The sequence below is a fragment of the Lithobates pipiens genome, unplaced genomic scaffold (genome assembly GCF_037356315.1).
Source record: "Lithobates pipiens isolate NorthernLeopardFrog02 unplaced genomic scaffold, aLitPip1_a1.2 Scaffold_16, whole genome shotgun sequence".
In the NCBI taxonomy this organism is placed as follows: domain Eukaryota; kingdom Metazoa; phylum Chordata; class Amphibia; order Anura; family Ranidae; genus Lithobates; species Lithobates pipiens.
The window spans coordinates 536678732-536706340 of NW_027507748.1; the positions used below are offsets into that span (position 1 = coordinate 536678732).

General features: G+C 46.4%; 1 protein-coding gene across 2 annotated transcripts in view; it reads right to left on the minus strand.

Moving 5' to 3' along the window:
• Positions 1-1194: 1194 nt before the first annotated feature.
• ESD (esterase D) overlaps positions 1195-27609 on the minus strand; it is a 111859-nt gene continuing 85444 nt past the window's right edge. For both annotated transcript variants that reach the window (XM_077483253.1, XM_077483252.1), the window contains exon 9: positions 1195-1419. In XM_077483253.1, the coding sequence (XP_077339379.1) occupies positions 1339-1419 (81 nt within the window). In that variant the 3' untranslated portion in view covers positions 1195-1338. The remainder of the gene's footprint in view (positions 1420-27609) is intronic.

A 27609-nucleotide genomic window follows, 5' to 3' on the forward strand; every position in this document is an offset into this window, starting at 1 on the left:
AGCATGTACAAACGATGGGATATTTTTATTTTTACTAGTAATGGCAGCGATCAACAACTTATAGTGGGACTGCGATGTTGTGGCACACAGTCGTGACATGAACGGACACTTTTTGAGGACCAGTGACACTAATACAGTGATCAGTGCTAAATATATGCACTGTCACTGTAATAATGACACTGGCAGGGAAGGGGTTAGCATTGGGGCAATCAAAGGGTTAAATGTGTGCTTAACCAGTTCTTTACTGCTGTGGGGCAGGTCCATGTACTAGGAGAAGGCATTGATCGTGCCCTTGCTTGGCAGTGACACAGGATCCACGTCCTCTGTAGTGGCAGGATGGTGATCTTCCCTGTTTTCATAGGCAGACTGCCTTTCTGCCTGTGCACTGAAGCATCGTAGGGTGGCAGCAAACATTGAGTCCACTGATTAGCTCCCACTGTGATCAGACAGCCGCTGGCAGCACACATTCCTGACCCAGAAGTGCAGGATCACGTACTAGGTAAGAGATCCTGCACAAATACAGTATACGGTCAGCAAGCGGATAAGGATAGTTTTGCAGTAAAAATACCACCCAGACCTCCTGTAGAGGTCAAGATGGAAACATCAAAGGGAAAGCTGTGATTTATTGTTGTCTTTGGTAAAGGAATGTGCCTGTAGGGTGATGGCACCATTTGCTGGAAGATGTTGATGATCACAATAAACTCCTTAAAAAAATTATTGAGGCCTGGATTGAGGACTTTCAAGGGGGTGAGTGAGGGGTGTTGATGTGTGTTATATAATGCCAAATCAGGCCATAGTTCTCTCTCTTATTCTTGTACCATGGCTATGACACCCAACTTGGAGGAACGACTTGCATAATGAATCGCTCTATTTTTTATGCATATTGTCTCTATAATTATTCATTTACTGTATTTTTTACTGTATTAGAATTGTGTGTATATTATTCTTATTAATAATACAATGTATTAGCAGAGTGGCATAATTCAGGAAAAAGACAAAATAGAGCAAATATTTTATCCAGGCAAAACACCTATTTCAAGAATATTTCAACATGCTTGCCTTAAATTCTGTCTATGCTCACACCCTATTGCACATTAATTATTAGGCTTCTTCAGCTAAACCACAGATAGCATTTTGCAATATTTTATTGTAATTAACAGGCCATGCTCAGATATAAAAGACTCAAGGTCACACTGACTGTCATTACTCTTTTTATTTGATTTTTCCCTTACATGGAAGAACATTTCACCTAATTTCCTATAAAACTGAGCAGATGATTTTAAATTTCCCCTTCTTCTCTTTGTGGATCAATGACAATCTTCTTTTCTCTCAGTAGCCTCAGGCATTCAGATATTTTGCATGGTGTTTGATGTGATCATTTATAAAAGTAGTAATAAAGAAGTAGCTATGATCATAGCCCTGAAAAATAACAAAGGAAAATACAATAAATGTAACAATACAGACAGTCTAGTACATGAAGATAATAGAGCCATATTTACAAAGTATAAAATCCTTTCCTAGTGACAGTAAGGTCACTGGAAATAAGAACAGAACTGTGCCGACAATTCTGCCCTTGACGCTGCCTTTACCTTTCCAGCAAATGTGATATTATCAGCAGATCAGCAAATAATCATCATCTTCTATGCTCATAAAGACTTTTCAGGTATCCACTGTGCCCACAAGGAGACTGATACTGTATATAATTGTAGCTATAAGCAGTGGCTCAATGGAAAACAAAAAAAATGTAATATTTTGCAATGGGTGCTTTAAAAGTCTATTCCAGGATAATGGATATCAAGTTACCCACTTGACCTGCGGAAGATTTACCCCCTTCCCGACCAGGCCATTTTTTGCAATACTGCACTGCGTTACTTAAACTGCAAATTATGCGGTCGTGCGACACTGTACAAAAATAAAATGTAATTTCTTTTCACAAATATAGAGCTTTCTTTTGATGGTATTTTTTTTTTTTGGAAAATTCTTTATTCAATTTTTTAAAGTATACAAATAACAGGCCACTCTTGCAGCCGACACCCACCGGCTATAACAAATGTGCCGCTGCACATTTACATACAAAACAAACAAAGATTAAGCATAGAGTTAAACCCCCCCCCCCAAACAATAAAACTTTTAAACTTTTGCCTAGATATATAGCAGTCAAGTTGGCCTCCAAATGGAGGAAGGCACTAGGTGACACCACACCTGCGTTGTACGACATTTGGGCCATGATGCTAAATGCAGTCAAAAGTATGGCCAAACCCCCCACCAGCACCAAGAATTTTATATGAAGAAATAACTCATCCCCCCTACAAAAGTGACCAGTTATCCTAATGCAGAATTATCAATATTTTTCCCGTATGCCAGTCATAGACATCCCCGTTATGGCCTAGCACACCAATATGAATAGTTATAGGTTATCTGTAATTAGTCTGATACTGTGTCCACCGATGCCATCCAACCCCCCCCACAATAGCACTGGTATGAGCCAGAGGTTCCACCAGATGTAGTAAGCATACCTCAACTGTCATGGGAATCGAAATAGAGGTGACCGACCTTATGCAGCTTGCTGCAGCCTGCCAGTATGCTTTGACCTGTAGGCATTCCAAAAAGATATGCATAAAATTTGCTAGTGGCGAGGAGCACCTCCAGCAAGAGGATTGCTGATTCCCAAACATTCTAGCAAGTCTAGCTGGGGTCAGATAGATCCTGTGCAGGAATTTATAGTGAATTAGTCTGTCCCTAGTAGAGACCAGGGTCTGAATTGCAATTCCCCATATCATCCCAGTCATCTCTGTCTAACCTCAAGGATGCAGCTTCCCACACCTGTCTGCAGGGTTCCAACAGTTTTGTCGTCTCCTGAAAGAGGTCTTTGTATAGGCTGGAAACCGGTTTAGTTAAAGAGTCACTACAAGTCAGCAGTTCTAGCTCACTGGGCTCAAGGTCAAGAGGTCTTCCGCCAAACTGGGATTGAAAGGCATGCCTTAATTGAATGTATGAATAAAAATGCGTATTTGGTAGTTCATAACATGATTTCAAAACATCAAAAAGACATTAGGGTACCATTTGCTACAACGTGATTTAGTGTCTTAATTCTGTATTTCGTCCACACTATCGGGTCTGGGTAATCAAAGAAGTGAGATAGATTGGGATTCCTCCACAAGGGGAGGTTTGGAGAAAATGGAGCCCCTGAGTCACAGACCATGCCCTAATCACTGAGCGCATGGAGGGCATCAGAGGGTAGGGGGCCCTTACACTCCTATATACCATGTGGGATAGCACTTCATATGAACCCACACATGCTGCCTCCAACGACACTGCGCCACCGCTAATTGGCCAGCTAAAAAATATTTATGGAAATTGGGTACTTCTAGGCCTCCCTCCCCCCACGGCTGCTGTAAGATGGTCAGTTTAACGCAGGGATTCCTCCCTGCCACAGAAAAGGTAGAGAGCATACTGTCTATTGACTTGAAAATAGTTTTTGGTATCCACACCGGAGAGTTTCTAAAAGTATACAGGAGTAAGGGTAGAATTTTCATTTTGATTAGATTTATCTTTTCAATAAGGGACAATGGGAGGTTTTTTCCAGGAATGTAATTTTTTAGAGATGATGTCTAGTAATGGGGACACATTAAGACTGATGAAATCGGTCACAGAGTTTGTAATTTGAAGACCCAGGTATTTAATTTGTGTTAAGCATTGCAAGGGATTACTAGGTTCTGCCTGTCTAGTTGCCGCGTGGGAACGCAGCGGAAGTAGCTTGGATTTGTTCCAGTTGACCCCAAGTCCAGAAACCCCAGTAAATCGCTTCAGTAGTGCCAGTGCAGCCTGTAGAGAAGGTCCAGTATCTCTAATGAACAGGACTAGGTTGTCTGCATAAAGGGCTGTAGTTTCGTTAAGGGTGCCCACCCTAATACCCTGAATTCGATAGGAGGAGCGCAGTGCAATCACCAGAGGTTCCATGACCAACGCAAATAAGCCTGGTGACAATGGGCACCCTTGTCTGGTGCCTCTGGATACTGGAAAACTGTCAGACACCCCTCCATTAAAGTGGAGTGCTGCCACCGGCTGATCATAAAGCATTGATATCCATTTGAGGAATATGGGACCAAATCCTATGCGTTGAAGTACCTGGGTCATATATCCCCAATCAATGGAGTCAAATGCCTTTTCCAGATTGAAAAAACACCAGAACCCCTCCAGAAGATATCTCTTCATCTATTTGCGTGTGGGTGTACACTCTGTGTATATTAATGTCAGTAGCTTTCTTGGGCATAAACCCTGTCTGATCTGGTGATATCAAATGCTCTAGAATCCTCAACAACCTATTGGCAATCATTTTGGTCAAAATTTTGAGGTCCCTGTTTAACAGTGCTATGGGCCTGTAGGAGGAACAGTTAAGAAGGTCTTTCTCAGGCTTGGGAAGTAACACCACATGTGCCTCATACAATGAAGGTGGCAATTTCCCTGCTTCAAAGCATTCTTCATAAAGTTGCAAGTCTGGGGGACAACAGTTCCATATAAGCTTTATACCACTCTGCCGGTATCCAATCAGGACACGGAGCTTTACCATTGGGGAAGGAGGCAATGGCCGAAGCCAGCTCCCTAAGATTAAAAGGAGCCTCCAATTCCGCCGCCACCTCCCCCGGCAGCTCCGGTATTCGAAGGGAGCCCAACAGGTGCGTTAGCATTTGGTTTCTTTTGATGGTATTTGACTTGCATTTTTTTTTATTTTTTGTGCTATAAACAAAAAAAAAAAAAAAAGTGTAACAATTTTTAAAATTATATATATATATATATATATATATATATATATATACACACACACACACACACACACACACACATATATATATATATTTATTTTTTTACTTTCTGCTATAAAACACATCCAATAAAAAAATGTAGAAAGTCAAATTTCTTCATGAATTTAGGCCAATATGTTTTCTGTTTTTGGTAAAAAAAAAAAATCCAAATAAGCGTATATTGATTAGTTTACGTGAACGTTATCGCATCTACAAACTATGGGATATATCTATGGAATTTTTATTTATTTCCTTTTTTATACTAGTAATATCGGTGATCAGCGACTTATAGCAGGACTGCGACATTGCAGCAAACTATTGGAGACTGACTCTTTGTGGGAACTAGTGACACCAATACCGTGATCAGTGTTAAAAATAGGATTTTTGCACTCACCATAAAATCCTTTTCTCTGAAGTTCGTTGAATGACACAGCTCCAATAATCTTGACCGTAGGGTTATTACACCACCTTCAGGAGAGGACAGAACATATAATACATGTGAAAAACAACTTTACAGTTCCGCCCAGGGGGCGGTCCCCCTGGTAGTAACCCCAGAGCCTGCTTCCTGCAGCTCAGTACGTCAACAAGCAGTATAACATAAACCAATAAGAGGGGAAGATGCTGTGTGAGTCAAAGAACTTCATAGAAAAGGGTTTTACGGTGAGTACAAAAATCCTATTTTCTCTTTCATTCATTGACTGACACAGCTCCAGTAATCTTGACAGTAGGGACGTCCCAAGCAGTGTCATAACGAGGGGTGGGAACAGCAACATAACTTCACCCACAACCAGAGGTGCTTCCTAACGGGGGAGTCACCATTTGAACCACCCGCATCAGAACTTGCAGTCAACATATGCATCAGAGTGCATTAACATTCAAAAAGGCAACTTTCTCTTAACAGAAGAAAGTGTAAAATTGCAACATTACACGGCCGCCAGCAAAACTTTGTGGCCAAAGCAAGCATCAGAAGATGCGCTTACATCCACTTTGTAGAACTTTGTAAAGGTGTGAATGGACGACCAAGTCGCCGCCTTACACACTTTAGTGACTGACGATTGATGTCGGAAAGCCCAAGAGGTCTCAATTGCCCTGGTAGAATGGGTCGTAACAGGAAAGGGGGGCACCTGCACCTTTAAGGCGTAAGTCTGGGCCACAAACTGTCTGATCCACCTGGAAATGGTGGCCGAGGAGACCACCATCCCTTTTTTCGGGCCAGCCATCGAAATGAACAGGGAAGTCTGACTTCCGGAAGGGAGTCATGGCAGACAGATATACCCTTAGAGCCCGGACCACATCCAGGGAATGGAGGGCCACCTCCTTAGGATGTGTCTATTTAGGACACTAAGATGGCCACCAGTTCCGAAACCCTCCTGGCCGATGTAATGGCCACTAGGAAGACCACTTTCTGAGAAAGAGTGAACAAGGGAATTTCCCTAATGTTCTCAAACAGCGGTTTCTGAAGTGCCAATAGCACCAGGTTCAGATCCCATGGGGGCAAGGGTGGACACACCAGAGGGACTACATGCCGGACCCCTTGTACAAAGGTGCTCACTAGAGAGTGAGACACCAGGGGAAAAAAAGCCAGCCAAGGCTGGTATCTGTCTCTTGATGGTGCTTAAAGCCAATTTCTGGTCTTCTCCTCGCTGTAGGAACAGCAGGATACTGGAAACGGAATAGGTGAGTGGACGCCACCCCATCTCCTCACACGTGGAGATATAAGCCTTCCAAGTACGATGGTATATCTTCCTAGAATAGTTGAAATCACAGAAAACCAGCAATGGTAAAGCAGGATGGAGAATCGGACCTTGAGACAGAAGGTCTTCTCACATCTGTAGTTGCCAGGGAGCGTCCGCAACCAGGAGTACTAGATCGGCGTACCAGGAATGCCGAGGCCAATCTGGGGCAGTCAGTATCACTGGAATCCCCTCAGCCACCACTCTGCGAAGCAGACGTGGTAACAGTTTTAGTGGAGGAAAGGCGTAGATCAGTTGGTACTGAGCTCATGGAGCCACCAACGCGCCTGATGCGTCCGCCCAAGGATCTGGTCCTGGATACGAACCTCGGTACCTTCTGATTGAGTCAGGAGGCCAGAAGATCCACGTCTGGTGTGCCCTACTGCAGGCACAGAAGCCTGAACACCTCCAGATGCAACGACCATTCTCCTAAGTCCAGCAACTGGTGACTTAGATAGTCCACTTGCCAGTTTTCTACTCCCGGGATGAAAATGGCCGACAGGGCCGGTACATGTTGCTCTGCCCAACGAAGGATGTGAGCGACCTCCCGTGCTGCAGCCGAGCTTCTTGTTCCCCCTTGATGGTTGACATATGCCACCGCCGTGGCGTTGTCTGCCTGGATCCCTCTTGGTCTCATCGACCATGTGGAGAGGCATATCCTGCTCAGAGCTCGAGCACACTGATCGGCAACTTGGATTCCTCCCCCGACTAGAGGCCCTGGGTACGGCTGTACTCCTAGTACTCCACCCCAGCCAGTCAGGCTGGTGTCCATTGTGATCACTGTCCAATGTAGAGATAGGAACGACTTCCCGGACCGAAGTGCCAGGGATCTCAGCCACCAGAGCAGGGAGTCCCTGACTGATTGGCTCACCTGAATCTGCCGATCCAGGGATAACAGAGATTTGTCCCATTTTGTCAATATCTGATCTGAGCTGCAGGAAGCAGCCTGAGGGGTTATTACCAGAGGGACTGCCCCCTGGGTAGAACTGTAAAGTTCTGCTTTTCACATGTATTACATAGTCCTCTCCTGAAGGTGGCATATTAACCCTACGGTCAAGATTACTAGAGCTGTGTCAGTCAATGAACTTATGAAAATATGCATATTTCAGTCCTGTGTATTACTGACGATCGGCGGGTGCCAAAGGACAATGAGTCCCCAGGATCCGCGACGCGCCCTCTGCAGGTGGAAGTGCGGTGTCACGTGTGTGTGTGTGTGTGTATATATATATTATATATAATATATATATATATATATATATATATATATATATATATATATATATATATACACATATACATATATATATATATATATATATATATATATATATATATATATATACACACACACACACACACACACACACACACACACACACACACATATATATATATATATATATATATATATATACATACATATACACATACATACATACAGTGGTGTGAAAAAGTGTTTGCCCCCTTCCTCATTTCCTGTTCCTTTGCATGTTTGTCACACTTAAGTGTTTCGGAACATCAAACCAATTTAAACAATAGTCAAGGACAACACAAGTAAACACAAAATGCAATTTGTAAATGAAGGTGTTTATTATTAAAGGTGAAAAAAAATCCAAACCATCATGGCCCTGTGTGAAAAAGTGATTGCCCCCTAAACCTAATAACTGGTTGGGCCACCCTTAGCAGCAACAACTGCAACCAAGCGTTTGCGATAACGTGCAATGAGGCTTTTACAGCGTCCTGGAGGATTTTTGGCCCACTCATCTTTGCAGAATTGTCCTAATTCAGTTACATTAGAGGGTTTTCGAGCATGAACGGCCTTTTTAAGGTCATACCACAACATCTCAATAGGATTCAGGTCAGGACTTTGGCTAGGCCACTCCAAAGTCTTCATTTTGTTTTTCTTCAGCCATTCGGTGGTGGACTTGCTGGTGTGTTTAGGATCATTGTCCTGCTGCAGAACCCAAGTTCGTTTCAGCTTGAGTACACGAACAGATGGTCGGACATTCTCCTTCAGGATCTCTTGGTAGACAGCAGAATTCATAGTTCCTTTTATCACGGCAAGTCTTCCAGGTCCTGAAGCAGCAAAACAGCCCCAGACCATCACACTACCACCACCATATTTTACTGTTGGTATAATGTTCTTTTTATGAAATGCAGTGTTCCTTCTACGCCAGATATACTTGGACACACACACCTTCCAAAGAGTTCCACTTTTGTCTCATCGGTCCACAGAATGTTGTCCCAAAAGTCTTGGGGATCATCAAGATGTGTTGTGGAGAAATTGAGACGAGCTTTGATGTTCTTTTTGCTCAGCAGTGGTTTTCTCCTTGGAACTCTGCCATGCAGGCCATTTTTGCCCAGTCTTTTCCTGATGGTGGAGGCATGAACGCTGACCTTAACTGAGGCAAGTGAGGCCTGCAGTTCCTTGGACGTTGTTGTGGGGTCTTTTGTGACCTCTTGGATGAGTCGTCGCTGCGCTCTTGGGGTAATTTTGGGCGGCCGGCCACTCCTGGGAAGGTTCACCATTGTTCCATGTCTTCGCCATTTGTGGATAATGGCTCTCACTGTGGTTCGCTGGATTCCCAAAGCTTTGGAAATGGCTTTATAAACCTTTCCAGACTGATAGATCTCAATTACTTTCTTTCTCAATTGTTCCTGAATTTCTTTGGGTCTCGACATGATGTGTAGCTTTTAAGGATCTTCTGGTGGACCTTACTGTGTCAAGCAGCTCCTATTTAAGTGATGCCTTGATTGTGAACAGGTGTGGCAATAATAAGGCCTGGGTGTGGCTAGAGAAATTGAACTCAGGTGTGGACAACCACAGTTATAGTATGTTATAACAAGGGGGGCAATCACTTTTTCACACAGGGCCATGATGGTTTGGATTTTTTTTCACCTTTAATAATAAACACCTTCATTTACAAATTGCATTTTGTGTTTACTTGTGTTGTCCTTGACTATTGTTTAAATTGGTTTGATGTTCCGAAACACTTAAGTGTGACAAACATGCAAAGGAACAGGAAATGAGGAAGGGAGCAAACACTTTTTCACACCACTGTACATACATACATATACATACACACACACAGTCACACAGTATCTCACAAAAGCGAGTACACCCCTCACATTTTTGTAAATATTTTATTATATCTTTTCATGTGACAACACTGAAGAAATTATACTTTGCTACAATGTAAAGTAGTGAGTGTACAGCTTGTATAACAGTGTAAATTTTCTGTCCCCTCAAACAAATCAACACACAGCGATTAATGCCTAAACCACTGGCAACAAAAGTGAGTACATCCCTAAGTGAAAGTATCCAAATTGGGCCCAATTAGCCATTTTGCCTCCCCGGTGTCATGTGACTTTTTAGTGTTACAAGGTCTTAGGTGTGATTGGGGAGCAGGTGTGTTAAATTTGATGTCATTGCTCTCACTCTCTTATACTGGTCTTTGGAAGTTCAACATGGCACCTCATGGCAAAGAACTCTCTGAGGATCTGAAAAAAAAGAATTGTTGCTCTACATAAAGATGGTTTAACAGGACAGGTTCCACTCAGAACAGGCCTTGCCATGGTCAACCAAAGAAGTTGAGTACACGCGCTCAGCGTCATATCCAGAGGTTGTCTTTGGGAAATAGACATATGAGTGCTGCCAGCATTGCTCCAGAGGTTGAAGGGGTGTAGATATAATAAAATATTTACAAAAATGTGAGGGGTGTACTCACTTTTGTGAGATACTGTGTGTGTGTGTCACATACCTGGTGATGGAGCCTGATATGCAGAAGACTGCCTCTCTTACAACTCTGACTTGGAGCCCCTGATAGAGCTGACAGGAAGCACCGAGATGCAGAGTCGCACGAGTGCCTGGTGGGATCGCTGAACCTGGAGCTGACTCTGAGCACTTGGTCGGGCTGTAGAGGTGTCTGTAGGAATGCCAGAGCAGTGGTAGGCAGGTAGCTGGAACAAGTAGACAACCGGTCCCCACAGGCAGGAGTGCAGATGCAGCAGAAGGGATGGCGGCACCCTCAAGGCTGAAGAGAAGGCAAGTACAGGCAGGCCGGGTCATACACAACGGGCACGTCAGGAACAGGGGCTGAAGCAGAAGCGGAATCAGATTACAGGCCGGGTCGTCAACAGGCTGGCAGTGGAGTGGCAGAAGGAGCAGGCAGGTGCGGAGTGGGGGACAAGCCGGGGTCGGATGCAGGCAGGAAACAGGAATGTCAGGAAGCAAGCCGGGTCACAACAGTAACAGAAGGCAGGTAAGTAATTGCAGGTTACACAGGGAACGCTGTAGAGCAGACAGCCCTGAGCCTGGAAACTGGCTAAGTTTAAATAGCCTGCTTTGGCAGCAATGGCACCCTGACAGAGGCAGAGGTAACAGGTCATCTTCTTCTGCAGCCATCTTGGGTGCTGGCATGCCTTTCCTGACATGAAGACGTGGCAGGTCGTCTTCTTCGGCAGCCATCTTGGGTGCTGGCATGACCTTACTGACACTGCCCCTCCCCAAAGGGCAGCCTCCGGATGCCCAACTTGGCCCACTTGTCAGGATGGTAGTTCTTAAAAGCTTGAACCAAATCTTAGGCATGGATATTACCTTCAGGTTCCCAGGAGCTGTCCTCTGGTCCATATCCTTTCCATTTTATCAGGAACTGGATCTGATTTCTTCTCTTCCTGCAGTCTAAGATTGTTTCTACCTCAAACTCTTCCTCCCCGTCAATAATTACAGGTTCAGGGGGGGGCGAAACTTCGTCCTGGAAAGGGGTCAGGAATGGCAGGTTTCAACAAGGTTATGTGGAACACAGGGTGGATTCTAAATGACTCAGGCAACTTTAATGCATATGCAACCTCATTGATCCGTCTCTTCACCGGAAAGGGTCCTATACATTTAGGGCCAAGTTTCTTCGAGGGACAGGCCAGTTTCAAATTAGTAGTTGCTAGCCACACTTGGTTACCAGGGTTCAAGATCAATTCTCCCCTTCTTTTCCTGTCAAAAACTTCCTTATTGTATGCCTGTGTCTTGGCCATTGTTTCCTTTAGCAGTTTGTTATTGGCGTTGAAGAAATTTATAGTTTCGGAAACAGCTGGTACAGGGAATCTGGAATTGTATTAGACAAAAAGAAGGGTGGAAACCATAGTTTGCAAAAAATGGAGATTGCTTTGTAGCAGAGTGTGAATTGTTAGAAGAAAACTCGGCCAGGGGAAGCAGAGAAGCCCAATCATCTTGAGAAAATGAGGAGAAACATCGCAGGTACTGTTCGAGGGTCTGATTAGTCCTCTCTGTTTGCCCATTCGTTTGTCGGTGATATGCAGAAGAAAATGAAAGTTCAATCCCGAGTGAATCATATAAGGCTCTCCAGAATCTGGATGTAAACTGCACCCCATGGTCGGACACAGCATTGGCCGGAATCCTGTGAAGCCTTACGATCTCCTTGACAAAGGTTGGAGCTGTTTCTCAAGCAGATTGTGTGCCCTATAGTCTAGATAGCCTATCCACAACTACAAAAATGATGTTGTGGCCCTCAGATGGGGGGAGTTCTACAATAAAATCTATTGAGATCATCTTCCAAGTGTGACGAACGCTGGTGTCAGATCCCTGCCCTCCTCGCTAACTGGCGACAAAGGACCGGCCAACCTAACACCACGCTGTCACTTACGTAACAATGCCACACTCAGCTGCACCCAGCACAAAGATTTTCCAGCTTGCGGGACCACAATCTAGGTGCAGGCAGCCTGAGAGCGATTGTCACTGGGCTAATTACACAATTAACCCTTTAACTGCCACCACCCCCGTTTAAAGACAGAGCCGGGGGGACTCGTAATTTTAGCAATACCAATTATACGTTTAGAATAAGCGCCTGCAACACACACTGCCACCACAGACAGGTCCGCTCAGTGCCTTACTCTACCACAGTAGCGCCCTTTTAAGAGACAGGTTCGTTTATAGTTTGCATCAAGAGCTTTAAAGACAAGGTTAACACTTTTCAACATAAGGATTTATTATGAAAAGGTCAAGGTTGGTGCGAATAAAACATTTACAGAAAAAGGATGTTTCAAAAAATAAAGACAATATACAGCCACAAAGAAATAAGGTAGAATTGGGAAGGAAGAATACTTGCAGTTAATGTCCAAGGGTTGATCAGAGTTCAATCGATGAGCAAAGGTAATCGGTTCTCAAACTTGGCAGATGTTCCGGCTTGGATGGTAAAAGGAGAACTGACTATTGCCTTGGCCTCTCCTCTTTTCTGTCAAATCAAAGGGGGTGTTGACAGCGACCAGTGACCAATCGTCTGGTCATCTTGTTTAGGGGTTGGTTGCTGGGAGGTGTCTACACTCATGACCCTGTCCCAGGTACACTTATGATACCTATTCATCTCTCTGTCTCTCTATTGTTTATAGACTGCAGATATCCATTTTAGTGATCAGCATGATATTTGCTTCAAAACAAGTCCACACATGACAGGTTTCCCATTTCAGGGTTACCTAGGAGGAGTAAGGGGTCCCAGTGGCTTCCCATATGACCTGACATAGGGGTGTTTGGACTTGAAATGTTAGAAATTATCCGAGGAAACCAAATATATCCATATTATGGCTGTGCTATGATGGCTTTGAAAGTTATAAAAAAATGTTAAAGTTTCAACACGTTACTAATCTGTTTGCACGCTATCTTGTTGGAAGTATTTACGACAAGGATCTGTTAGTTCTCTGAATGGAGAAAGTGACAGTTTTATGACAGGCCGCAATATCTTGCCAGGCAACTTGAGCCTTGTTTATTTGACCTGGCCTGGTTCTGTTTTCTCTGCTTTCCTTTTGAAGATGTTAAAACATTTGGAATTCCTAAGACAAGGGAGGGGGGAGTTTTTACAGATGTAAGTAAGTTTACAAGGTAGCCAAACTGTCATGGCTGCGTTCCACACAAAATGGCAACTAGTTACAATATATCCTGGCTCAGACGTGATATCGTTACACCTCCCTCCTTAGGTGGTTGCATGGGAGGGAACTACAATTTCCCTCCTGACGCAACCGACTCTTGCAGGCTCGGCTTGTCGCGACAGCCCATCAGCATTGCCATGGGTGCTGCCTTTTTTATGCTGGATGGTGAAATTGTATTGCTGAAGAATTAAGCTCCACCGAAGTAGTTTGCCATTCTCCCCAGCCACACGATTTAGCCAGCTCAAGGGATTGTGATCTGTGATCACAGTGAAGTGCCGTCCATAAAGGTACGTTTGTAACTTCTGGAGAGCCCACACGATCGCAAGACACTCCTTTTCAATCGTGGCGTATGCTACTTCCCTGGGAAGCAGCTTCCGGCTCAGGTAGAGGATGGGATGCTCCTCTCCAGCATCATCCACCTGGCTCAGGACTGCACCCAATCCATAGGCAGAGGCATCTGTCTGCACTAGGAAACGGCGGGTAAAGTCTGGAGCCTGTAGCACAGGGGCACGGGCCAGCGCCTCCTTTAAGGCCTGAAATGCTTTCTCACATTCTGGTGTCCAAGACACCACCTTGGGCAGTTTCTTTTTGGTTAGGTCAGTCAGAGGTTTAGCCAGGCTACTATAGTTACATACAAACTTCCTATAATAGCCAGCGGTCCCCAAGAAAGACATAACCTGCTTTTTGGTTTGGGGGGTAGGCCATGCCAGGATGGCATCAACCTTCCCTGTCTCGGGTTTCAGGGTGCCTCCTCCCACCCGGTGTCCCAAGTACTGCACATCGGTCATGGCAATCTTACACTTACTGGGTTTGATGGTCAGATTGGCAGCTGTCAGTTGGTCCAGGACCTGTGACAGGTGCACCAGGTGTTCTTCCCAGGTAGGGCTGAACACGGCGATGTCATCCAGGTAGGCTACTGCAAAGGTTTCCAGCCCCTCCAGTAAGTCATGACTCTCTGGAAGGTAGCTGGGGCGTTCTTCATCCCAAACGGCATGACGGTAAATTCGAACAAGCCGAATGGGGTGATAAAAGCCGACTTTTCTCGAGCCTCAGGGGCCAAAGGAATTTGCCAGTACCCCCTGCTCAGATCCATGATTGTGATATAGTGGGCAGCCGCCAGCCTGTCTAACAACTCATCAATCTGAGGCATGGGGTAGGCATCTGCAGTGGTGATGGCATTCAGTTTCCGGTAGTCCACACAGAACTTGGTCGTCTGGTCCTTTTTGGGGACCAAGACTACTGGGGACGCCCAGGCACTGTGGGACTTCTGAATCACCCCCAGCTGTAGCATTTCCTCCACCTCCCTTTTCATGTCAGCCAGCACCTCCAGGGAGACGCGATAGGCTGACTGTTTAATGGGAGGATGTGCCCCAGTGTCCACCTGGTGGACAGCGAGATGCGTCCTCCCAGGTTTTCCCGTAAACCTGCTACCATGCACTGCAAGCACTTGCTTCAGTCCAGGTACCTGGTTGGGGGTAAGATTGGAGTTTATCAGGAGTTCAGAGTCTACCTCCCTGGTGTCAGCTAGCAGGTCTAGAAGTGGATCAGCCTCCTCAGGCTCTGGCCTGCTGCAGACTGGCATGACATAGGCCGTGCGTTCATGATGGGCTTTGATCATGTTCACATGAATGGCCTTCTGCCGTCTACTCCCTTCTCCCAACCTGACCAAGTAGGTGACATCATTCAGACGCTGGGTGATGGTGTACGGGCCTTCCCATGCTGCTTGGAGTTTGTTCTGCCGCAGGGGAAGCAGAACATACACCTTCTGACCAATGTCATAGGTGCGCTCCCTAGCATTACGGTCATACCACTCTTTCTGCCTGGTCTGGGCCTGGGTCATATTTTCCCGCACAATTTCCACCAGCGTCTCCATTTTATCCCTGAATTTTAGGACGTAATCCACAACAGAGACCTCTGGGTCGGCAATCTTGCCCTCCCATGTCTCACGGATTAGGTCCAGGGGCCCTCTTACCCTCCTTCCATACAGAAGTTCAAATGGCGAAAAGCCTGTGGACTCCTGAGGCACCTCTCTGTAAGCAAACAGCAGATGAGGCAGATACCGTTCCCAGTCCTTGCCCTGGGAGTGCACAAAGGTTAGCAACATTTGTTTCAAGGTGCCATTGAAGCGCTCGCACAAGCCGTTTGTTTGTGGGTGATAAGGACTGGCCATGATATGCGTCATCTGTATTTGCTGACAGAGAGCTTGCATCAAGTCAGACACAAACTGAGGGCCTTGATCGCTAATGAGCTCGGCTGGGAATCCCACTCTTGTGAAGATTCCCAGGAGAGCATCAGCGACCTTGTCTGTCCGGAGGCAGGAGAGAGCCACTGCCTCTGGATAACGTGTGGCATAGTCGACAACTGTAAGGATATAACGTTTGCCTGAACTGCTAGGGATGGCCAAAGGCCCAACGATATCCACTGCCACCCTCTTAAAAGGTTCGTCAATCACAGGCAAAGGTTTTAGTGGAGCCCTGTGGACATCCCCTACCTTGCCAACTCGCTGGCAGGTAACACAGGACCGACAGTAGTCAGCTATGTCAGCAAGCATCCTGGGCCAATAAAAGTTATGTACCAACCGCCCTCGGGTCTTGGTGAACCCCAAGTGCCCTGCGAGGGGAATCTCATGGGCCACTTTTAGCAGCGGTCCCCTAAATTGACTGGGTACCACCAGCTGTCTGTCACCTATGTCAGCCTCATTCCCCTCTGCAAGCAAACTTTCTCTATACAGTTTCCCTTTGTCCCAGTAGACCTTTTGTTTGTCATTCTCTGCAGGGGGGCGATCAGCTAGACTTCTGAGCTGTGCTAGTGTTTGGTCTGTCTGCAGTGCTGTTTCAAAGGCGGGACCACAACTCTCAGCCAGCAGTCCTGTGGCAAACGAGGACGGCTGCTGAGGCTCAACAGAGGTGGAGTCCACTGGGTCAGAACAGGGAGAGGGCCCCGAGACCTCCTCCTGCTGTTCTGCGATCAGTGCCTGCACCTCGGCTGCCTTTGCAGCACTGCGAGTGACCACCAAGACTGGCAATACATCATCATCATCATCATCATCATTATCATCATCATCATTATCTTCATCATCATTATCGTCATCATTGTCATCATCATCACATTTAACCTTTATCAGTTCAGCAACATTGGAACATACATCAGGTACCTTCACTAGCAAGGGGGTCTCCTCTCCTGTCTCTGAAGGAGGACCTTGCACTTCAACTCCACCCTCCCCCTCCCTCTGTCCATCCACAGGTTGCCCAGATATTACCCCAACATCTGTAAACAGTACCTTGGTAGGTCCAGAAGGTTCCGTGGGAGCATCCAGGGTGCTCTTAGCAGGGGCATAGTAAGAAACAAGGGTACCTAAATCAGAACCCAACAACACAGCAGTGGGGATCTCCTCCGAGACACCCACCTCTCTCATCCCACTTCCGGCACCCCAATCCAGGAAAACATAGGCACGAGGTACATGGGAACAGGTTCCCCCAACTCCGGTCAGGGTAAGGTACTTCTCTGGGATGATGTCTGTTTTTTCTATCACCTCTGGTCTGACCAAAGTGACTTCGGCTCCAGTGTCACGAAAGCCTGTTACAGTTCGTTGGCCTACAATGACTGGCTGCAAGTTGGCATTGGTTCCTGGAGGTTTTCCACCGACGAGCAGCACAGCAGAAGGGTTGCTGGCCGGATGGCCAGGGGTTGTCGTCTTCTTCTGCTCAGGGCACTGTGTCCGGAGATGTCTGCCTTTCCCACAGTTATAGCATTTGCGGTTGTCAGTCACAAAGGCTTTGGCTCCAGGAGCTGCAGGTTCCGGCCGCTGAGGAACTTGGTTGGTAGGTAGAGGAGGGGTTGCCAGGTGTGATTTCCCTCCTTTCCAGCCATTTGGAGGAGCCTTGCGATGGTCAGATACCCGAGAGTGGATATAGGTATCTGCCAGTTCTGCTGCTGCTTTGGCAGAGGTTGGCTTTCGCTCCAGCACAAACTGTCTGACGTCTGTAGGACAGATGTGCAAAAGTTGATCTTCAATCATAAGATCTTCCAAGGACTCAAAAGAATCGGCTTTCAAGCCTTTAGTCCACTGCCGGAATGTGGTGCGTAAGCGACTTACCACATCCAGGTATGAGTCCCCAGGCCCCTTTTGCAAGGACCTAAAACGCTTCCGGTACACTTCCGGGGTTAGCTGAAACTTTTGGATGATTGCAGCCTTTAGGGCCTCATAATCACCTCCTTGCTCTTCTGACAGTTCTACATAAGCATCCAGGGCCTTGCCTCGTAGCCCTGGCGTCAGGTACCGGGCCCATTGTGCTGGGGGCAGACGGTACTGACGGCAAGTTTTTTCAAACGACAGTAGATACACGTCAATGTCACTGTCCTTTTCCATAACTGGAAATTTGGCTGCTGGGGTCACTGGCAGAGAGTCATCCCTGTGCTCTAGGGATCCGAGGTTCTGAACCTGTCGCTGCTGCTGGAGCCTAGCCATCTCCAGTTCGTGCCGACGATCAGCCTCCCTCTCAGCCTGGCGTTCCGCAGCCTCCCTCTCAGCCTGGCGTTCCTCTCGCTCAGCCCTGCGTTCCGCAGCCTCTCTCTCAGCCTGGCGCTCGAGAAACTGCAGGTATGCCACAGGATCCGTCTCCCTGAGGTGTTGTAGTGTTTCCTGCATTTGAGGACAGTCTATTCTGGTTCCAGGCAATCTGATGCTGGCCTGCTCTGGCGATAGCTTGGAAGTAACAATCCGTGGTAGTCCAGTGTCAGTCTCTGCATGCCCATCTGGTGAGGCCGCCTCTGAACCACTGGGCTCTGGAGTAGCGGAAACCCTTTCTGGTCCAGTTTCCCCCAGGTTCTGGTCTGCACGGATATCAAACTCATGTAGGGCATGTATCAAGCCATCACGGTTTTTGCCACCGACATCAATTCCTCTTTCTGTGCACTCAGCAGTCAGATCATTTTTGCTCATCTTTTTATATGCTGATAACCCAGACATGTTGCAAGCAGAAAAGATAGAACAGAAAGCAGAGATAGGAAGAAGGCGTAGAAAGGAGCTGTTGCTGTATATCTCTTTTTAAAAAAAAGTAAACAAAAAAAATAATGTGCACCAGCTTGTCTCTAAGGACTGTTTCCACAAAGGTTACAATCCTTCAGTGCAGAGCTAATTCCTAACAATGCACTGAATGCTCTTAATGCGAAACTATCCCGCTACGCTGCCAGCCAATATGTGACGAACGCTGGTGTCAGATCCCTGCCCTCCTCGCTAACTGGCGACAAAGGACCGGCCAACCTAACACCACGCTGTCACTTACGTAACAATGCCACACTCAGCTGCACCCAGCACAAAGATTTTCCAGCTTGTGGGACCACAATCTAGGTGCAGGCAGCCTGAGAGCGATTGTCACTGGGCTAATTACACAATTAACCCTTTAACTGCCACCACCCCCGTTTAAAGACAGAGCCGGGGGGACTCGTAATTTTAGCAATACCAATTATACGTTTAGAATAAGCGCCTGCAACACACACTGCCACCACAGACAGGTCCGCTCAGTGCCTTACTCTACCACAGTAGCGCCCTTTTAAGAGACAGGTTCGTTTATAGTTTGCATCAAGAGCTTTAAAGACAAGGTTAACACTTTTCAACATAAGGATTTATTATGAAAAGGTCAAGGTTGGTGCGAATAAAACATTTACAGAAAAAGGATGTTTCAAAAAATAAAGACAATATACAGCCACAAAGAAATAAGGTAGAATTGGGAAGGAAGAATACTTGCAGTTAATGTCCAAGGGTTGATCAGAGTTCAATCGATGAGCAAAGGTAATCGGTTCTCAAACTTGGCAGATGTTCCGGCTTGGATGGTAAAAGGAGAACTGACTATTGCCTTGGCCTCTCCTCTTTTCTGTCAAATCAAAGGGGGTGTTGACAGCGACCAGTGACCAATCGTCTGGTCATCTTGTTTAGGGGTTGGTTGCTGGGAGGTGTCTACACTCATGACCCTGTCCCAGGTACACTTATGATACATATTCATCTCTCTGTCTCTCTATTGTTTATAGACTGCAGATATCCATTTTAGTGATCAGCATGATATTTGCTTCAAAACAAGTCCACACATGACAGGTTTCCCATTTCAGGGTTACCTAGTTGGAGTAAGGGGTCCCAGTGGCTTCCCATATGACCTGACATAGGGGTGTTTGGACTTGAAATGTTAGAAATTATCCGAGGAAACCAAATATATCCATATTATGGCTGTGCTATGATGGCTTTGAAAGTTATAAAAAATGTTAAAGTTTCAACACGTTACTAATCTGTTTGCACGCTATCTTGTTGGAAGTATTTACGACAAGGATCTGTTAGTTCTCTGAATGGAGAAAGTGACAGTTTTACGACAGGCCGCAATATCTTGCCAGGCAACTTGAGCCTTGTTTATTTGACCTGGCCTGGTTCTGTTTTCTCTGCTTTCCTTTTGAAGATGTTAAAACATTTGGAATTCCTAAGACAAGGGAGGGGGGAGTTTTTACAGATGTAAGTAAGTTTACAAGGTAGCCAAACTGTCATGGCTGCGTTCCACACAAAATGGCAACTAGTTACAATATATCCTGGCTCAGACGTGATATCGTTACACCAAGGTCTACAGGGGACTGGTAAGGGTTTTAGCAGACCCCAGGCTCTGGATCTGCTGGTTTTATTGCGGATGCAAGTGTACAAGATTCCACATATTTCCTACAATCTTTTTCCACCCCCGGCCACCAAAATGTCTGTTGTACTAATTCAGTTGCAATGCCAAAGTGACCTGCCAGCACATGATCATGGCATCGCCCCAGGATGGCCATTCGGAGGTCTTCCAGCACAAAGACCTTGTCTTCGTGCCAAAGTAACCCATCCTTTGCCAGTAGAGAGACCCCAGCTGGTGAAGGGTTCCTTACTAGAGTTTGTTTAATTTGTTTTATTAACTCTCCTTGAAGTAACATGAAGTTCCCAGGGGATAGAATGGTATCGGGAGATGAGATTTCTTCAGATTTGCGGAACATGCGTGATAGCGCATCGGGTTTTGGATTCTTCGATCCGGGCCTGAATGTTACGTGAAAAGTGAATCTAGAAAAGAATAGTGCCCACCTGGCTTGTCGGGGTTTAAATCTTTTTGCTGTTTTTAAATACTTGAGGTTCTTCTGATCTGCATAGATCAAGATTGGGTGTGCAGCCCCCTCTAGCAGGTACCTCCATTCCTCCAGAGCAGCTTTGATGGTCAAAAGTTCACGGTCCTCGACGTCGTAGTTCCTTTCAGCATTTGACAGCTTGTGGGGGAAAAAAAAGCAACTGGATGCAGTAGAGCCTTAGCTCCCTGCCTCTGATATAATATTGCTCCGACCGCTGTTTCTGAGGCGTCTACTTCTAAGACATAGGGCAGAGCTGGAACAGGGTGTTTCAGGACAGATGCAGATGTGAAAAGTCTTTTTAGGGTGTCAAAAGCTTTCTGAGCCTCCAGAGACCAAGAGAATCTTGTACCTTGCTTCGTTAAACTTGTAATGGGGGATATGATTGCAGAAACATTTCTGATGAATTTTCGATAAAAATTTGCAAACCCCACGAAACGTTGGACACCTTTCTTATCACTGGGAGCAGGCCAATCCAGGATGGCTGTAACCTTCTGGGGATCCATCTGGATGCCTTCGGTGGAAATGATTAAACCCAGGAATTGGATGCTTTGGCGTTCAAATACACATTTCTCTGGTTTTGCATAAAGTCTGTGTTGTCGAAGGCGACTCAATACATTCTTGACGTGACTACGGTGGTGATCTAGAGAGGGAGAGAAGATTAGTATATCATCAAGATAAACAACAACAAAAAGATCCAGGAAATCTCGGAAGACATCGTTGATGAAGTGCTGAAGAGTAGCGGGAGCATTGCAAAGTCCAAAGGGCATTACGCGAACCAGGTTATAAGCACCTCGAAGATCCAATTTCGTGAAAATAGTGGCTGTACCGAGTCGCTGGAATAATAGAGGCACAAGTGGAAGAGGGTAACTTTTTTTTACAGTGATCTTATTAAGTTCACGGTAGTCCACACAGGGGCGTAATGATTGTTCCTTTTTTTCTACAAAGAAGATCCCCGCACTGGCAGGAGATGTGGAAGGGCAAATTAACCCCCTTTTAAGGTTGTCATCAATGTAGTCTTTCAAAGCAACAAGTTCAGATTCAGATAGAGGAAAGATCCTGCCAAAAGTAACTTCAACCCCAGGGAGGAGCTCAATTGGACAGCCATAGGCCCTGCGATGAGGAAGCGTTTCTGCCCCCTTTTTGCTGAAAACGTCCAAAAAGTCGTGGTATGCCACTGGAACAACTTGGCGAGCTTCGGACTCCACATCGATGCACAACAGGTTCTGATGATTCTCTTGCCAGCAACGCTGAAGGCAATAGGGGGAAAGAAACTTGATTTCTTCTGTAACCCAGTTAATGTGAGGGTTATGAGCTTTTAACCAAGGCATACCCAGAATGATTGGGAACAGAGGGGAGGCCATGGCATCTAGGCGTAGAAGCTCTTGATGGTTCTTGGCAATGGTGGTGGGTAACAGGATGGTTTCGCGAGTAACCAATTCAGATTTAATGGTGGATCCGTCTGCCAGATGTACAAAAAGTCTCTGAGCCTTGGGTAGTAGAGGAATGTGATGTTTGGCAGCAAAAGCTAAATCGATGAAACAGCTGCAAGCTCCAGAGTCAATTATAGCAGGAATCTGGATAATTCCTCCAGGGTGCTGCAACAAAATGGAAACAGCAAGATGAGCAGAGTTATTGGGTAGAGATGGAGGAGAAGCGGATGTAACTGAGAGGCACTTACGGATTTTGACTGGGCAAGACCTCACATAATGTCCTGATCCTCCACAGTACAGGCAAAGATTTAGCTGGCGTCTGCGCTGGCGTTCTTCCGTAGTCAAAGAAGGGCGGAGGAGACCAAGCTGCATGGGATCAGATGCATCTGAAGCGGATGCAGCAGGAGCAGGTGAAGCGGGACTGAAAGAACCAGGCACTTGGATGCATCCATACTGGGCGTGACTGGTCGGTGGCTCGTTCCGACCTACGTTCCCTTAGGCGGCGGTCAATCTGGATTGACAAATTTATTAGTGTCTCCAAGGTGGAAGGGACACCTGTTCGTGCTAGCTCATCCTTGATCAGAAAGGCCCATGCGGAACTGGTAACACAGGGCAGCATCGTTCCAACTGGTATCGGAACTTCATCGCCTAAATTCAGAAACATAGTCCTCCACGGCCCTGCCGAAGCGCGTGAAGAGCAGCTTCGGCAGTAGCGGCTTGCTGGGGGTCTTCATATAACTGAGCCATGGCTCCAAAAAATAGACTAAGTCTGTCAGAGATGTGGCCTTTTGTTCAAGGAGCCGGTGGGCCCAGGCCTGCGGTTCCCCCTGAAGCAAGGAAATGACAAACCCGACCTTGGTGGCTTCCAGGGAGAAGGTGCGTGGTTGTAGCGCAAAATAGAGTTCGCATGCGTTGCGAAAGGCTCTGAACTTGTTCCGTTCTCCTTGGAACTTTTCAGGAGTTGGAACTCTGGGTTCAGGTGGTAGCATAACAACTGTGGGGGTTGCTGGCATCCCAGAAGTGGAAGGTGCTAAGTCCTTTACAGCTTGGGTAAATCATACTAGGTGTTGGCAGAGTTCCTCCATAGGAGAGGGTCCTCGCACAGGCTCAGATATGGCTGTCTGCTACTGTCACGTACCTGGTGATGGAGCCTGATATGCAGAGGACGGCCTCTCTTACAACTCTGATTTGGAGTCCCTGATAGAGCTGACAGGAAGCATCGAGATGCAGAATCGCACGAGTGCCTGGCGGGATCGATGAAACTGGAGCTGGCTCAGAGCACTCGGCCGGGCTGTAGAGGTGTCTGTAGGAATCCCAGAGCAGTGGTAGGCAGGTAGCTGGAACAAGTAGACAACCAGCCCCCACAGGCAGGAGTGCAGACGCAGCAGAAGGGATGGCGGCACCCTCAAGGCTGAAGAGAAGGCAAGTACAGGCAGGCCGGGTCATACACAACGGGCACGTCAGGAACAGGGGCTGAAGCAGAAGCGGAATCAGATTACTGGCCGGGTCGTCAACAGGCTGGCAGCGGAGTGGCAGAAGGAACAGGCAGGTGCGGAGTGGGGGACAAGCTGGGGTCGGATGCAGGAAACAGGAACGTCAGGAAGCAAGCTCACTCTCTTCCTGTGTTAATTAATGAATATTTAATTATTTACTTATTATTCATTCTAGACATCCCTAGTTAACTGCTCCTGATGAGTGGATACAAATCCACGAAATGCGTAGAGCTTACATATCTGATGTCATGTCACAGCAACCATGTCCATACCATGGGTTTTATTTGGATGAGTCATCAATTTAATACTAGATGTTTATGCTGTTGCGTGACTATTCTGGATGTACTGCTTATATTGATTTTATTATACGATACATTGTCTACTATGTTATTCTATTATGATATGACGTCTCAACCATGTTTTACTAATTTGTATCATATTTATTATATCCATTAAATGCATATTCATCATTGTATTATGTCCATTATCGTCACCTTTGATTAACTTAGATATTATATTGTATGTCCCATCCTATCCGAGGGTTGTGTTATCATATAAAGTCCCAATTCTTCCCCCTTCCCCCAATTTCCTTTTATATTCTACGTTATCAGGGATTAATACCTGGGTGCGGGATAGTCCTGGTCTCATATAAAGTCCCACCTGTTCTTTCTCTTCATCAGGAAGAAAGCCGGGTCACAACAGGAACAGAAGGCAGGTAAGTAATTGCAGGTTACACAGGGAACGCTGTAGAGCAGACAGCACTGAGCCTGGAAACTGGCTGAGTTTAAATAGCCTGTTTGGGCGGCAAAAGCTGTCACATGGTGCGTGCGTACCAATGGCATCCTGACAGGGGCAGAGGTAACAGGTCGTCTTCTTCTGCAGCCATCTTAGGTGTTGGCATGCCTTTCCTGACATGAAGAGGTGACAGGCCGTCTTCTTCAGCAGCCGTCTTGGGTGCTGGCATGCCCTTCCTGAGTGTGTGTGTGTCAAAAAATACACATACATACACTATATATGATCCTGCGAACACCTGAATCCCTGTAGCAGTAAACGTGCTATAGGGCAGCCAGCAAGTGGTTATAGAGTTTCTAAAACTTAAAATGCATTCACTGCATTAAGGTAAAAAAAAAAATGTTTAGGCAGCAGTATCACCCCCCCCCCCCCCTAATGATCATCCGAGTCCTCACTTGATGCAGTGGCTCCCTCCTCTCACTTCCTGGTCTCTCAGGCTTTGCTGAGGCAGCCGGAGCCATCAGCTCCCATTGCTGTCAGTCAAATCCTGTGATGAGGGAGCAGGGCTGAGACGCGTCATTTGTGTTTATGGATGCAGGCAATATGGCTCGGTAGCAACCTGCTGGTGTGCTTCCATAGCTTGCTATAGGTGCACATGCAGAAGAGGAGGAGCCTGGTGTGCCCACAGGAGGACCTGAACAAGGAAGTTCACTGGCCGCTCTGTGCAATTTTTTTTCCTTTTATTGCCGTCTGCTCCTTCCTCTCCTGGTGACAACCGTTCCCCTCCCATTTCTCGAAGGAGTGTCACAGGGACAGGGAGTGAGGGGAAATTCTCCCCAATGGAGTCATGTTCAGAAATAAAAACCTTACATATATTTTTAATTACCCCCTCTCTATGTAAAACAAAATGGCGCAACTTAAGCTTTAACCACTTCCCGTGGTTCCCCTATCCTGACTAGACGTCATATGACGTCTTACAGGATAACAGCCAGCGCGTGCCCGTGGGGGCACCCATGTATCGGCTTTTCCTGACAGACCCAAGTAGAGGAGAGCCAATAGGCTGCTCTCCTGACAGGGGGGTCTGCACTGATTATCAGAACAGCCCCCCCCCCGCAGATCACCCAGGACCACCAGGGAATGCCACCACTGATGACCACCAGATATGCCACCCATGCCAACAGGGGTGCCAATCTTTGCCAAAGTCAATGCCAATCAGTGCCCACAAATGGTGCCAGTCAGTGCCCATCACTAATGCCTGCCTGTTACTCCTTATTAGTGATGCCCATTAGTGCCATTTATCAGTGGCACCCAGGAGTGCCCATCAGTGCCACCTAGGAGTGCTCATTTGTGCTGCATACCAGTGCCACCTATCAATTCCCATCAGGGCTGCATACCAGTGCCACCTATCAATGCCCGTGAGTGCAGCATATTGGTGCCACCTTATCAGTGCAGCCTCATCAGGGCCCATCGGTAAAGGAGAAAACTTACTTATTTATAAAATGTTAACACAAAGAAAAACTTTTATTTTTTTTTCCAAAATTTTTGTTGCACAAAAAATAAAACCCCCAGTGGTGTTCAAATACCACCGAAAAAGAAAGCTCTATTTGTGGGAACAAAATTATAAAAAAAATTAGGATTTTTTGTACTCACCGTAAAATCCTTTTCTCTGTAATCCACATACTGACACAGCTCCTCTCTTTAGACCAGGGGTCTCCACACTGCGGCCCAAGGGCCAGATGTGGCCCTTTGCTAGCCTGTATCAGGCCCTTGGGGCACTATTCCTCCCAACGATATGAGAAACTGATGATGGAATACTACTCCACCTAATAACAATAATGGGGCACTACTCCTCCTAATACCAATAATAAGGGCACTACCCCTCCTACTGACCACCAACCCTGAGGCCATATTTATTCTCACAGATGCTGGGCCTGGGACATTTTCTACCCCCACTGGCCAAAATCCGACCCTCCTAAAGTCTGAAGGACAGTAGACTGGCCCTTTGAAAAGTTTGCAGACCCCTGCTTTAGACCATTGGGTTGTTAAGCCACCTTTAGGAGAGGAGTAGACATGATACGTTAACATGTAATATAAAAACTAGAACTTTCTAGTTCTGCCCAAGGCGGTCCCTTAGGTAACAACTCCACAGCCTGCCTTGCAGCTTCAGTACGTCAACAAGCAGTATAACGTAGAGAAAAATAGGAGGGGCGGGTGCTGGGTCAGTCGTGAATTACAGAGAAAAGGATTTTACGATGAGTACAAGAAATCCTATTTTCTCTTATATTCACCGACTGACACATCTCCTCTCTTTAGACGTCCCCAAGCAGTGCCAAAACGATGGGTGGGAAAACAGCATAAAACTTCACCCACCAAGGCATGTGGGAACTAGTATAAACTTTACCCACAAAAACTACAGAGTGTGGGAATAACTAAAACTTTACCCACAAAAAAAAACAGGGTGTTCCTCAACAGAGAGGCACTGCCTTCAAACCGCACCAGAACTGCGGTAACAAATGCAACAGTGCATTTACTTAAAAGTACTGAGTTTTTACCAAAAAAAATGGAAAAAAATGTATTGCAATTATACAGCCGCATGAAAAATGTTGCGGCCAAAACAAGCATCAGCCAATGCACTGACATCTACCTTGTAGAATTTTGTAAAAGTGTGAACAAACGACCAAGTTGCCACTTTACACACTTGAGCAACAGACGTGTGATGTCAGAAGGCCCAAGTGGTTCCGATTGCCCTTGTGGCGTGGACCGTGACCGGAAAGGGAGGTACCTGCCCCTTCAAGGCGTTGGCCTGTACTACAATCTCTCTGTTCCACCTGAAAACGGTGGCCGAGACCGCCATGCCTTTTTTCGGACCAGCCACCGAAACAAACAAGGAGTCTGATTTCGAAAGGGAGCCGTACCAGACAAATACACCCTCAGAGCCCGAACCACGTCCAGGGAGTGAAGGGCCACCTCCCTAGGATGTGTCAGCTTCAGACACAGAGATGGTAACACAATGTCTTCATTGACGTGGAATGCCGAAACCACCTTCAGCAGAAAAGAAGGTTGCGGACGCAACACCGCCTTATCCTTGTGGATAACCAGATAGGGCGACTTGCAAGACAAGGCCGCCAGTTCCGAAACCCTCCTGGCCGAAGTAATGGCCACTAGAAAAACCGGGTTCTGGGAAAGAGTCAACAGAGGGATCTCTCTGATATTTTCAAATGGCGGTTTTTGAAGTGCTGATAACACCAGGTTCAGATCCCACGGGGGTAACGGTGGACGCACCGGAGGAACTACATGTCGGACCCCTTGAACAAAAGTACTCACTAGAGAGCGAGATGACAAGGGTTGCTGAAAAAAA